Genomic DNA, 13285 nt, shown 5'->3' on the forward strand with positions numbered 1-13285 from the left:
AAAAAAAAAAAAAAAAAAAAAAAAAAAAAAATTAAATTAAATGTTTCAATTTTAATAATAGAGGCACCAATTAATTAATATTATAAATATTTCATTCAAAATGGATTCAATAAGTCCACTCAACTTTTATTTAACATTAAAATAAAATAGAATAATATCCATATCACATGTTTATAACATTAACCTTTCTTTGTGCTCGTTATATTATATTTTCAAATAATTAATACCAAATATACTTTCTTATATATTAATAAATTAAACAATTATTTTAAACATATCCAATTCAAAATATATTTTTGGTATCCATAATCATTCTCTTCTAAAAGTTTGAGGTAAATGACGAAAATTATAAAAAAAAAAAAAAAAAAAAAAAAAAAAAAATTAAATTAAATGTTTCAATTTTAATAATAGAGGCACCAATTAATTAATATTATAAATATTTCATTCAAAATGGATTCAATAAGTCCACTCAACTTTTATTTAACATTAAAATAAAATAGAATAATATCCATATCACATGTTTATAACATTAACCTTTCTTTGTGCTCGTTATATTANCGGTGAAGCACAAGCGTCCTTCCATGCCTTTTCTAGAATCTGTTCAAAAATCACGAACATAATTAGAAAAGATTTATCATCGTAAAAATATCTAAACATCGATATATTTGATATTAGTTTTTACCTGAGTTATATCAGCATTAGGCTTAGCACCGTATGTTGTTACGTCAAAAACTCCATCACTTGATTCAGCTGTTCTTATAGAAACGTATAATAGTAACACGAACGATAGAGTTATCGACTTCATGTTCATACCCATCTTCTTGTTCTTCGTTTTTCTAGTTGTTTTGTATTTTTATTTTTTATTTATTTATTTTTTTTTTTTGTAGGAGAAAATTAGGAGGTAGCAAGACATGGGAGCTGTTGTCATATACCCAACAATTTGGGTATTAAAAAACTAGTGTTGACTTAGTTATAACATGACACGTGTATATTCATGTGTATATATATATGTATATAAAAAGAAATAAATAAAATAAGAATAAGTTGGCACGTTTGTTGGGTGTTTGAAAGGAAAGTTTTGATCCACTACGCAACTCCAAGTGATAAAACAAATTATTCGGTACCAAAAAGTCTTGTAATAAAGTTGTGTCATCCTTTTATCTTTTATCTTTTAATTATTTAATAATTATTTTATTTGACTATATCACTTGCTTTAAATAATGAATCACAAAAACAAAAAAAAAGGAGTAGAATTTCACTTCTTATTTTATTCCCATTTCTTTTCTTTATTTATACAACTAAACTAATTTATTCCTATGTTTACACCTTCTTATAAAACCAATAAATTTAATATCATTTTCAAATCCTTCTCCCTTTATTAAGTTTTATATGCCCTTTCAATCTTTGAATAAAAGTGATAGAGAAAACAATTTAAAACTGAACTTCTCTTCAATAGAATAAATCGACCGATTCAAATGAGATCCAAACATAGATTTAACCCAAACATAGATTTAACTTTTTATTTATTCATGGGATCTTCAAACATAGATTTAACTTTTTATTCATTTGTCCAAATGTAGATTTAACTTTTTATTCATTCGTGGGATGAAGAAACTCCTAATAGATTGAAAACCATATGACATTATCTTCTATTTTGCAAATAAAGCTCATCTTCAACATTCTATTCTAATCCATCAAATAGATTCAAATAATCTATCATATTCTATATATATATATTCAGTAGGGGGGCTTGTCCATAAAGGAGGTGGTTCAACATTTCATCATCAGCTCAACCATGTTCGAAGTCTACAAGTTAAGAAAGATGACATCTATGGCGCCTACATTATCAACTTGAGAGATGTTCTTGAAGTTGGCTCACCGAACGATTGCAGCACGCTCCATCCCCAAGCTTTATGGCACAGATAGGACCACCTGCCAATAGTCTAATAAACTCCCAAGAAAATCTGTAGACATGAAACGTCACAAGTCAAAANTTTTTTTTTTTTTTTTTTTTTTTTTTTTTTTTTTTTTTTTTTTTTTGGAGATACTGTTTTTGCTTTTCAGTTTCCCATCCATAGAACTTTGGGCTATACATTCAACTTCTCTACTCTACTCAAAATTATCGTGTACTCGGAAGTCCTAAATCCTATAACCCAACCAAATATGAATGCCATTTTACAAACGAGCAGACAAAACACTCAGCTTGACAAAAGTCTCCCTCTCTCTTCAGCTTTTGGAAAAACTCCCCCTCTCTTCTCCATTTTCATTGTAGATGGTTTCTTCATCATCATCCAGAAATTCATCCTTCATAAACAAACCGAGTCGTTCTAATGGGTTTTCCAACTGGCTCTCGTCTAATGACCTCTTCACTATTGCACGGTGATGTTGGACAAATAAGAATCCCCCACTGAGCTTTTTCAGCTCCTTCAGCATCTCAAGATTCTGGTCCAGTTCAACAGTTCTTTGGATCTAAATGACAGAAGGAACTGGTCAAGGATACTTGCGATAGCTAGAGAACAGAATATATCATAAAAGTAGTTACATAGTCGATGAATAACCTTCTGAATAGCAATACGGGCAGCCTCTCTGTCAATTTCTCTCTGCTGCTTCTTCTCAGCCTCTGCTTTTAATCGCAAGGCCATGTCAGCAGCCTTTATTTCTGCTTCTATACGTTCTCTCTCTGTATAATTCAGAAGAGGAAACGCACAATCAATAAGTACATATGCCCATAGCGATGCATGAGATCTTTTTTAGGGAAAATTATGAATTTGGTCCGCAGGACATAAATTTCCTTACAGTATCAAAAATTTTAATATAGAAAAGATGGAAGTAAAATTGAGCAGTGTTTTGGTTTCACTTAATTAATTATGTTAGGGAGTGTTTTTCTTCCATCCTATAATTTAGACTAGACTATAATTTGGTCGGTACGAATTTAAGAGGCTTTAATTTAATGCCTATGATTTAGTCAAAGATAAAAAATCTCCATGAACCAAATTCATAATTCAATCAATATTTTCATGGGAAGCTATTTATTTAAAAAGAAAAAACATTACATGAATATTAGAGCAACCGTAATTCAAGCCAAGTGTGTACTCTTATGGTCAGTCTAAAAATGTGATAGACAGGGGAGAGGAAAGGCGTTTCTTCCATTTACTCTTGACAGAAATTTACTTGGAGGGCTACCCATAAAGGAAAGTGACTTTCACTAAAATTCATTAATCATCCAACAAGATAGTTTTTTTATCAAATAAATTCTGTTTGCAGTTAAATAAGCAACAAAAATAGCATTCACGGAAATATTGCACACGACGTTGCTTTTACCTTCACGCTGCCTCCTTTCTAACCTCTCCTTCTCCTGTTGGATCTTCATTTGGTCAACTTTATCGCCCTACCAATGATGCAGAAACTAGTACTGTAAAACCACTATAGTCTAATAGCAAAATGCTCATAACATCTTTTTAATGAATTAGGGAGATTACATGATCAGGAAGTGCCTTCTGTTGTGCTTTCAAAATAGTTTCAGCAAATCGACTCTTCAACATTGCAGCACGAAGAGCCTTTTTCGGTGAAAGTTGTACATCAAAAATTGGGGTAGAGAACGCTGCAACAAGTTAGAAGAGACAAAGTTAGTATGATATACATGATAAAGAAAAAACAGGTCTATCTACTGCACTAACAGAAAAAACAACCTTCGGAAGTAGCATTTGCCCCAAGGGTCAAAGGCTGATCACAAGGAGGTTTTCCTTCATCCTCCAAAACACTTCTAATCCCTTCACATCATTCCCAGTAGTATGAGCATTCTCAGATGAGAAGGATATCACTACAATAAAGTTCGCAACAAATATGTATGTGAACTGACCATCAGAGTCTGTATCCGACTTGGACATCTGGGAAGGTGACAAGCTCCTTGTTTGAGAGTCCTAAATTAATATTTAAATTACATAAGTGATACCAAAATTTGTGAATGTTTCATGACAACTCTGCAATAGTATCATACCCGTCTGCAAGGATCATTGACATCTGGATTTTCTCCTGACAAAAATCTCTCGTTAGATTGATCTAAATTAAGCAGAAATTAACTTTTTAGACAATTACCAGAATGAACACAAGAAAGTAATAGAACAGTCAACTGACCACCAGAGGGTGCATGGCCTATATTGGAAGAAGAGCCGCACTGAAATGGCGTGCTTCCACATCCTGTACACTTATGTCTTGGTGTTTGTTTCTCAAAGGAGCTAGAAGCATGTTTACTGCCAGTTTCTGTAACTATCAGATACATGACTAATTAGCTCCTTCACAGGGCCATATAGCAGAACCGTAATCTGCCACTTCATACCTGTATGGAAGTTCTTCCTGGAAGGCTTGGGTGCACAAGTTGGAAGTGTTCTAGCACGATCAACCTGTACATGTTAATGAGAAAATGTAATCCATCATGCAAGATAAGAATGCTGCCTGATAACTATGGATGTTATATAATCAAGCAAACCAAATGAGAAAATATTCATTATACAGATTCTAGTGTATCGTCAACAATACAACTTCAAAATAAACTTTTGGAACGTAAACAAAATGCATGAATATTACTTGCCTCAGCACCATTTGAATTTGAAGACGGCTTGCTGACTTTCTCTTCAGATCCTGTTGACTTCTTCTTCAATGAAGTATTGTGAGATGACGGAGTTCGGGAAACCTTTTCTCCTGTTGGTCCACTTGAAAGTTTTTCTCGCTGAAAATCTGATTTTCCACCAACCCATTTTTCCTTTGGCAGTTTCCATTTCTTCTCAAAAACTTCGTGAAGTTCCTTTGCTATCTTATGAACATGGTTACCAGGAGGATTGTAAAGCATGGCATTAGAAAATGTCAGTCTAATATCAGCTGCAAATTCTTCACTTGCCCTATACATATTTCTCTCTAGTTTGGATTTGACAGTTCCCAAATCCATAGGATCAGTGATGATTGAGAAGTAATCAGGAATTTGCAATGCCACAGGATCCACGGGCTGGTTGAAAACCCAACCGAATGGATGGGACATAAGTGATTTTAAAATTGAAGAGCATTGTTGTGTTGTACTACGATCCAACTTCTGCTTCTTCTCTCTAGGAGATTCTATATCCTCAGTTGCTCTGCGCTTATCAGTGATAGTGATGGAAGATTTTGACTTGGAACAAGCAGCAGAAAAGGTCTTACCATTACAGAGAGCATTTAACGAATAGTTGAATGTGTCATCCACTTTCAACCCATTTGTGCCCTTAAATGACAATTTCTGGCCTACGAGCTTCCCAAAATCACAGGATTGTGAACCCAGATGATCTTCTACTCGTTTACCAGCAAATTTAATTTTCAGCTTTTTGCTCGATACAATGGTTTCAGTGGCAATCATTTTGACCCAAAGAAATGGCAAGAAATCCAATACCCGAAGAGAGCTAGATAATTAATCTTTTTAAAAGCAACCAAGACCACCAGAAAAGTGAAATCCCTCAAGCAGATGAGGAATGATGTAAGAACTACTCATCTCGAAATTAAACCTCCAGAGAGCCTGAATAGAAAATAAAATTCAGTCTTAAAAGAGACACGAAACCTACTAAATGACTAACCAAAAAACAACGTGATATTATAGTATCTCATAAACCCACCAGCATGGGACCAAACGAAAGGACCTCCATAACGTATCAACAAATAATAATAGAACATGTCCGCATAAAAAACCGCGTTCTAGAAAATCTATAACGTTCGGTGGAAACATAAGCACTTACAGAAAGAGATGAGAAATTTCATGCTTAACAAAAAAAGAGTATCTAATGTGAAGGGAACGGGCTGAAACTATCGACTTCAAGAAAAAGTCGGAATCCACAGATGTTTCTCGGACAACCCGTCAACAAGAAAGTTGAAAAATCTCGAAATGAAAATAACAAGAGATAAAAGATCAAAAAGAAACAAACAGATTCAAGCAAAAGTTATTAGGGTATAATCCAACATCGGTCTCATGACCTCAATATCTAGAAGCGATAAGAAATAATGAAACAGAATACGCAAAATCAAACGAAGAACAGACGAAATCTACAAGTTTAGTCAAATCGAGTCGAGTGAAATCAATAGAAGACAGCATCAAAATCTAGGGCACCTCGAATCTCAGTGAACCCCCAGCCCACTCCCAACGGCGGAGATGATAATAATAAGTTACAAAGAATGAAAGAACTTACACAGATCAACTGGAGAGCTTGGGAAGCCTAGAGATAGAACAGATGAACGACGTGAAACGGAGACTTGGAATAATTCGAAGAGAGGGCGAAGAGCCCCCTCGAAGAAAACAACCGCGCAAACGAGGGAGAAGGAAGGCTATAAGTCTAGGGTTTATGAGAAGACTATCCTTCCATTCCCATTGACCTGTCTTACCAGATGCCGGGTTTTCGCTCCAATTTTTTGCCTCGGTCTTATATATAAATAAATAAATAAATAAATAAATATTTAATATTTTATTTACATGAGTTAATTAAGTGCATGCACATTTTACATTTTTAAACAAATAAAATTGTTAATTATTTACTTTATATTAACGTTAATGAATTATTTCGTCTTTCCCTGTTTTACCCATTTGGTGTTAATTTAAAGATTTATTAATAATAAAGACGGATGAATACATGAAATTAAATATGACAATATTTTCCATCCACATTCGTCTAGGTATCCCATTTACGCACAAGCTCCCTTTTACTCTCGGGAATGTTGGTCAAATACATGCCGTCATCTTGAGCAACCCAAACACAAGAGTAGTTGTTGCATCTATAAGCAAGCCAATGATGAGTCTCTGGCCAAAACACATCCATGACGATACGTTTATTTGATGACGTTGTGAAAGTACACCAAAAACGGGTCGTTGAGATGATATTCTCTTTGAATTCCCACAAATATTGTTCGTCCACTTTGAGTAAATGATCACCCAAATCATCATCCTTTGATTTACAGTGAACTAATAAAGTTTGTCCGGGATTCAATTGATTAAAAATCACCACCTTCCATCGACTAAACGGCGGCATGGTCCTTGAGCCTGCGGAAACGGGATTACCCGTCATCGACATTATCACTAGGAGACAAGAAATGAGGCAATAGTTGTTGAAAAAATTCATTCTTTCAATTCTAATGCCTTATTTCTTTTCTTCCTCGAGTTCTTGATCTCTTCCGTACATGAATCCAAGTGGTTTTATAATGTTTTTGGATTAATTACCGTGGTAATAGTGAACGTTCCAGATTTAGTAACTCCGTAAAAAGGTAAATTTGTTCATAATTTGTGGTGGTAGCATTTACTTTATAATCCAAAAAACAAGCAAACTAATAAAGAGCAATATTGGTTACGTCCATAATTAGTAAAGGAATTGAATTTTGCATTTTTTAATATAAATATATTTACGTCCATAATTAGAAATTAAAAGTTCAAATTTATTGATTCAATACGTTAATAGTCCTCCTAGTTTTTAAATTACATTTTTTAATATAAATATATTTTCAATGTATATTAAAATATATATATATATATTATTATAAATATCTTTGGGCTATAATAAAAATAAATTAATTAATATTGACATCCTAATTGTGATATTAAAAACTATATTGTAATATTAAAATTTAAATTTGGGGAATATTGATTTATTATATATTATATATATATATTATAAAGATGGTATTGAAAAATGAAAAACTTTAAAATAATTATATTTATAAATAATAATAAACATAAAAATATATATATTTTTTGTTAACTCGACTTTGCAAATTTTTAGTGGAGAATCCCACACCAGTCTCCCGTAAACATGAACGGAGAATTCCATTGAGATAGAGAATGAAATAGGTAGCGTGGAAGCCTTTCCAATCCTCGTGGACATCTCTACGTATGCTTTCTTAAAAGAGAAATATTATAATCTCTAGAGTTAATAGAATCGGTCACTGTGATCTAAGCGACATCATTAATCTCAATGTCTGACACTTTCCAAACAACTTTTTTACACATGTAGTGAACGACGGGTCAATTTCTACACGTGGCTTAGTTGTCAGATAATATTGATGTTTTTAAGCGATTCTTTCTTTGTTTTTCTATTGAATAATTTTGGAACCAAATAAACATAATGTTTGGAATTAAAACATTAGGTTATGGTTTCAATCACGTCCTACCCAACATTAATAATCACATATTTCATATTTAAATTTAATAAAATTTTAAAATTATGTTCGTTTAATTCCTGTACTTAAAATTTGGATTGTAATGAGAACATGATAATTAATATATATATATAATAATAGAATTAAAAAAGAAGAAGAAGAAAAAAGTGTTGAATTATTGGGAGAAAAAGACAAGGTAATAATGAAACATCTCGTGAAAGCGTAGGTGGTGATGTTGGGACAGTCCAAAATCAGTTATGGTTTAAAGAAAGAACATTATTTGTGTTTAAGAACACTGCCAAACATAAATTAAACAATACTCAGAACCTCGACCCAATCGGTGAACATGCATTCCTTCATGTTTCCCATGAAAATTTTACACAACCCCCGTAGTAAAAATAAGAACATGATGAATTATTCTAAAGAAAAATGGGTTCCTTTTTTTTTTTTTTTTTTTATTAATTTCTTTACAAATATTGATTTGGAGTATTTTGGGGTCAAGTTTCCAGGAATCCGGTCATTTTGAGAATAGAATTTCGAACTTGGCTTAAATCTCTTCCTTTGAGCGTCCTGCCGTTGCCGGTGCAGAGGGAGAAAGCCATTTTTCCGGCTACGCGACGACCGATGATGACGTGCGGGGGTACGATGTTGTCTTCAATGTCCCAATCCTCGTCCATTTCCTCCATGTCGGAGGAATTGTAACGGTAAACGGTTTCTGGGATTTTGACGGGGAGAGAGGCGGCGGAATCTTTGCTGTTGGTGTTGGTGTTGGTGTCGTTTCTGGAGCTCCGATGAGTTGTGATGAGGATTTGGGTGTGGGCGTAGTCGAGGGAAGGGTGGAACAGGCGGCGGTGGTCGGCGATTATGACGTCGGAGTCGTGGAATTCTTCGGCCATAGGGACGGAAATGGTTGAACGAGAGAGAGCGGGGGGAAAATGAAAGGAAGAAAGGGCTTTATAGGAAAAAGAAACAGAGATGGGAGAGTTTGGATGCAAATGTGTTTGTGAAATGGCTTCACTCGAAAGGTGTTTTTAACATCAAGTCTGCTGGTTGATATTATTTTCTTTAGTCTTTTCTTTCTATACTTTCTTTCAGCGTTTTAAAACACGTCCCTCTAACTCTATTTTAGTCTTAGGAAGAGGGTAATAAATGTTTTGTTATCCTCTCCAATCGGGATTTCACAATCCACCCCGGACACTATATCTCACAATCTATCCTTGGGAGCCAAACACACTGTCCCATGTTTAGCTTCAATATCATTTGTAATTGTCCGACCCATTAACAAATATTGTAATATTGTCTTTTTAAGTGAGATGTTTTTATTAACGATAAATTAATTAAGTGTTTTAAAGAAATTTTAATTTTATTTTGGTAATATTTTTGTTATTTCATAAATCATGGTAGCCTCTTTTATGGTGTATTTAAAAATGTTTTCTTAAATAAGTTTTTTGTTTTTGAATCGAAAGTAAAGGAATTACACAAAATTATGTTGTTATTTAAATCTGATAATAGCTGGAAATACGTGAGGAAACAGAATAATAATTATGTTTTTAATCCAGATGGCCTGCACGCCGAAGCTAAGCCGATTCGAGCCGAAAGAGGAATATTAGCTTAAAAAACTTCGAAATGGAATCATTGGATTGGGAATCCCGAAAAGAAGAAGGCGTATTTGTAAAGCTAAAACTAGCCGCATTCGTCGGCTTATACGCCGTGAGGACGGCGCTGATGACGGGCCCACAAATTATATGTTATTAATAATTGTTTAGTAATTATAATTTTAAGGAATAAGCTTTACCATGTCCCGAAGCAGAACAAATGGTTCCGAATACGACAAGCCACTCATTATCCAACACGTCACCCCATCCCTCGCTTAAAGGACTAATCTTTTCCAATCATTTTCCCTTTTAAATACTAATTCCCTTTTCCAAATATAATATTATTTTTTTATTATATTATTGGTTTAATTTAAATTTTTAATAGTAACATAGTGTTCCATAATTTATTTTCAAATTTTGTAACTCTATATAGTTTAAATTTAATCTTTCAAATTAAAATGGTCAAATAATAAATTTTGTCAAACGCTCGTTGAATTGAATGCCAAAACCTTGTGTTTACCACTTTATTGCTTTCATGAGGTATAATTTCTTGATTGTACTTTCTAAATGTATGATGTTTGGTAGATGTGACTAGTTCTCAAATTTTCTTACCCTGAGTTAATATAGTTTTATCTAACCACGTGAACATATAAGAACATTGATTACCTTAAACATTAATATAAATTGATTATGCGAAGGAAGGGTCAATCAAGTTCATTTTGGGGACATCAGAGGTAATCGAGATAGTCGATGTAATTGGAGTCGTAGACGAGGTCGGGCATTCTTTCACTGGCTGGGGTTGAATCACTACTATTCTTGATCTGATCCTTGATTTCACTCGGTTACTCTATTCCTTTATTGTTTGTGATCCACCCCGTGGAGGGGCGGAAGTGGCTGAAGGAGTGAATAGAAATATAGAATTGAAACATTTTGACATGGCGATATGTTGGTGTGGACATGTCGGTGAAATGGGAATGGTGTAGATTGTCAAAGGTTGGCAATTGATTGGGGAAGTTAATAGGCATGGACTCCAACTCCCAAGCATTCAATTTCATCACCCACTTTGCCTTTATCCACATTTATTCGCTTCGCCACGTCCAAATTCACAATCATATTTGATTGTCAAAAGCTTTAAATGATGAAGAGAAGCAGCCCCACCGGCACCGACAGACGCCTCTCGTCTTACTTGATATCAAAATTATGCCTTTTTCTGTACATTTCCACCCAAACCCAACTGGACCAGTTGCCCAAATGCTTCATATAAACATAAAGATTTTGACTTTGCACTCTAATTAAATGCCCAACTCGTAGTCTTCGTTTCCTCAACTGTAAAACCCATTCCTAATTGGAGTTGAACACCCCCTTCTATTTAAACACTATTCTGCAACTTTTCAACCTCACTTCCACTTCAACCTTCCCAAACAATCAAGCTTACCAGTCTTGTTTGTGCAATAGTGGCCATGGGCGGTAAGGTTGTAAGGAATCAGCTATGGGGTCTGCTTGTTGCGGTGCTTGCATTTTGGTGCTGCAGCGCCCAGCAACAACCCCAAGTTCCTTGCTACTTCATTTTTGGCGACTCTTTGGTCGATAATGGCAATAACAATCGCCTTTCTTCTCTGGCTCGCGCCAATTACCTCCCTTATGGCATCGACTTTCCCCAAGGCACTACTGGAAGATTCTCCAATGGCAAAACCACCGTCGATGTCATTGGTAAACATTCACCGCTTCCTTTCCAACAACGAGTCTCTGTTATCAAGAAATGTGTATAATTTTGTTGTTTTTTCATGGCTTGTAGCGGAGTTATTGGGATTCAATACCTACATTCCTCCCTATTCCAACACCAGAGGCCGAGACATACTTAGAGGAGTGAACTACGCGTCTGCAGCGGCTGGAATCAGAGAGGAAACTGGCCAGCAGTTGGTAATTTTCTTTATTATTACACACCCACTTCATGTATCTTTGTTCTTAGGAGTTTGACATGGGCGGTGTTGTGTTCTTGCAGGGGGCTCGGATAAGCTTCAGTGGGCAAGTGAGAAATCACCAAAACACTGTTGGACAGATAGTCAACATTCTTGGTGATCAAAATGCGGCTGCTGATTACTTGAAGAAATGTATATATTCTGTTGGATTGGGTAGCAATGATTACCTTAACAACTATTTCATGCCTCAAATCTACTCGTCGAGTCGTCAATATACGCCCGATCAATACGCTCAAATCCTCATTCAACAGTATACTCAACAATTATCGGTTAGTAGTTTTATACATCGCTTTCTTTAAGTCAATGTGAGACTTTGATCGCATTCTTAAAAGGTTATTATGTTTAGATAATGTACAACAATGGGGCAAGGAAGTTTGTGCTATTTGGAGTTGGCCAAATTGGGTGCAGTCCAAATGCACTGGCGAATAGCCCTGATGGGAGAACCTGTAACCAAAGGTACAACTTTGCGAATCAGTTGTTCAACAACAGGCTGAAAGGGCTTGTGGATCAACTCAATAGAGACCAGCCTGATGCGAGATTCATCTACATTGATTCTTATGGGATTTTCCAAGATATCATAAACAGCCCTTCATCTTTTGGTATCATTCAACTCTCTCTTCCTTCCCAGTTTGTTTTCTCATTATTATGGTGTCCCTGAGGATTCAAATGTTGGGTGGTGCAGGGTTTAGTGTTACAAATGCTGGGTGCTGTGGGATTGGGAGGAACAATGGCCAAATAACATGTTTGCCTTTCCAAACCCCATGTCCTAACAGAAAAGATCATCTATTTTGGGATGCCTTTCATCCAACTGAGGCTGGAAACACCATTGTTGGAAGAAGAGCTTACAGCGCTCAACGTCCCTCCGACGCCTACCCAATCGACATTCGTCGCCTCGCTCAACTCTAGTTTAAATCCAACCGATCGGACTTATTGAGTTTATGCATAAGTTGTTGGAAGAGTTCTAATTTCCCTTTATTTGTTTACGTTTTGGTGGTGTGTGCCATTCTTCTCAAGAACATGGCATGCTTGCTCTCAATTTATGGCTCGTGTTTGTGTTAGACGTTTGAGATTTAACTAAATCTCTCACGATGTACCCTAAAGCAAATCAATCAAATCAATCAATGAAAACCTAATATGTTAGAAACGATCAGTTGAGCTGGACCTTGTCTAAACAGTGGGTTGTATTATTTTATTACAATTTTTATATAGTTCTTAACAAACAGAAAGGAATTAAAAGGACGAGGAGCCCCAAAAGGAATGGACACCAGACTGTGTGTCCGAGGACGCTGGGTCCTGAAAGGGAGTGGATTGGAGAGTTCCACATTGATTGGAGTGGAGGAACGAGTGCTAACGAAGATACTGGATCTCGAAGGGAGTGGATTGTGAGATCCTATATTAGTTGGAGAGGGGAACAAAAACATTATTTATAAGGGTTTGGAAACCTCTTCCTAGTAGACACGTTTTAAAACCTTGAAGAAGTGAAGTCCGAAAGGAAAAACCCAAAAAGAAAAACCCAAAAAGAAAAATATCTGCTAGCGGTGGGTTTAGGCTTTAACA

General features: G+C 35.3%; 3 protein-coding genes across 4 annotated transcripts; 1 reads left to right on the forward strand and 2 right to left on the reverse strand.

Moving 5' to 3' along the window:
* Positions 1 to 2020: 2020 nt before the first annotated feature.
* On the reverse strand, positions 2021 to 6411 carry LOC111803888 (transcription factor GTE10-like). Of its 2 annotated transcripts, none has more exons than XM_023688497.1 (11): positions 6201 to 6411; positions 4589 to 5536; positions 4337 to 4400; positions 4135 to 4260; positions 3998 to 4032; positions 3860 to 3920; positions 3690 to 3770; positions 3480 to 3601; positions 3322 to 3388; positions 2559 to 2680; positions 2021 to 2469 (listed from the first exon to the last, which is right to left on the reverse strand). In XM_023688497.1, the coding sequence occupies exons 2-11, from the start codon at positions 5378 to 5380 to the stop codon at positions 2227 to 2229; spliced, it is 1713 nt and encodes a 570-aa protein (XP_023544265.1). In that variant the 5' UTR covers positions 5381 to 5536; positions 6201 to 6411; the 3' UTR covers positions 2021 to 2226. The 2 variants fall into 2 exon arrangements, with proteins under 2 accessions (XP_023544265.1, XP_023544264.1); XM_023688496.1 differs by having other exon boundaries at positions 4135 to 4266.
* Positions 6412 to 8612: 2201 nt separating this feature from the next.
* On the reverse strand, positions 8613 to 9116 carry LOC111804348. The gene has a single exon (XM_023689111.1). It carries the CDS (start codon positions 9048 to 9050, stop codon positions 8652 to 8654), a length of 399 nt encoding a protein of 132 aa, XP_023544879.1. The 5' UTR covers positions 9051 to 9116; the 3' UTR covers positions 8613 to 8651.
* Positions 9117 to 11059: 1943 nt separating this feature from the next.
* LOC111803307 (GDSL esterase/lipase At1g29670-like) lies at positions 11060 to 12881 on the forward strand. Its single transcript, XM_023687648.1, has 5 exons — positions 11060 to 11459; positions 11545 to 11669; positions 11752 to 11997; positions 12075 to 12327; positions 12411 to 12881. Exons 1-5 carry the CDS (start codon positions 11210 to 11212, stop codon positions 12632 to 12634), a joined length of 1098 nt encoding a protein of 365 aa, XP_023543416.1. The 5' UTR covers positions 11060 to 11209; the 3' UTR covers positions 12635 to 12881.
* The last annotated feature ends 404 nt before the right edge of the window (positions 12882 to 13285 follow it).

The sequence above is a fragment of the Cucurbita pepo genome, chromosome LG10, assembly GCF_002806865.2.
Source record: "Cucurbita pepo subsp. pepo cultivar mu-cu-16 chromosome LG10, ASM280686v2, whole genome shotgun sequence".
NCBI lineage: Eukaryota > Viridiplantae > Streptophyta > Magnoliopsida > Cucurbitales > Cucurbitaceae > Cucurbita > Cucurbita pepo.

Bases quoted from the DNA above. Each gene is read 5' to 3' on its own strand.
- LOC111803888 (XM_023688496.1), bottom strand. From the start codon at position 5,380: ATGATTGCCACTGAAACCATTGTATCGAGCAAAAAGCTGAAAATTAAA. The intron at 3,771-3,859 runs GTCAGTTCACAT...AATGATGTGAAG, and splicing joins GTCGGATACAGACTCTGATG to GGATTAGAAGTGTTTTGGAG. The intron at 3,389-3,479 runs GTAATCTCCCTA...CATCATTGGTAG, and splicing joins AGAAGGCACTTCCTGATCAT to GGCGATAAAGTTGACCAAAT.
- LOC111804348 (XM_023689111.1), bottom strand. From the start codon at position 9,050: ATGGCCGAAGAATTCCACGACTCCGACGTCATAATCGCCGACCACCGC.
- LOC111803307 (XM_023687648.1), top strand. From the start codon at position 11,210: ATGGGCGGTAAGGTTGTAAGGAATCAGCTATGGGGTCTGCTTGTTGCG. The intron at 11,460-11,544 runs GTAAACATTCAC...CATGGCTTGTAG, and splicing joins AACCACCGTCGATGTCATTG to CGGAGTTATTGGGATTCAAT. The intron at 11,998-12,074 runs GTTAGTAGTTTT...TATTATGTTTAG, and splicing joins AGTATACTCAACAATTATCG to ATAATGTACAACAATGGGGC.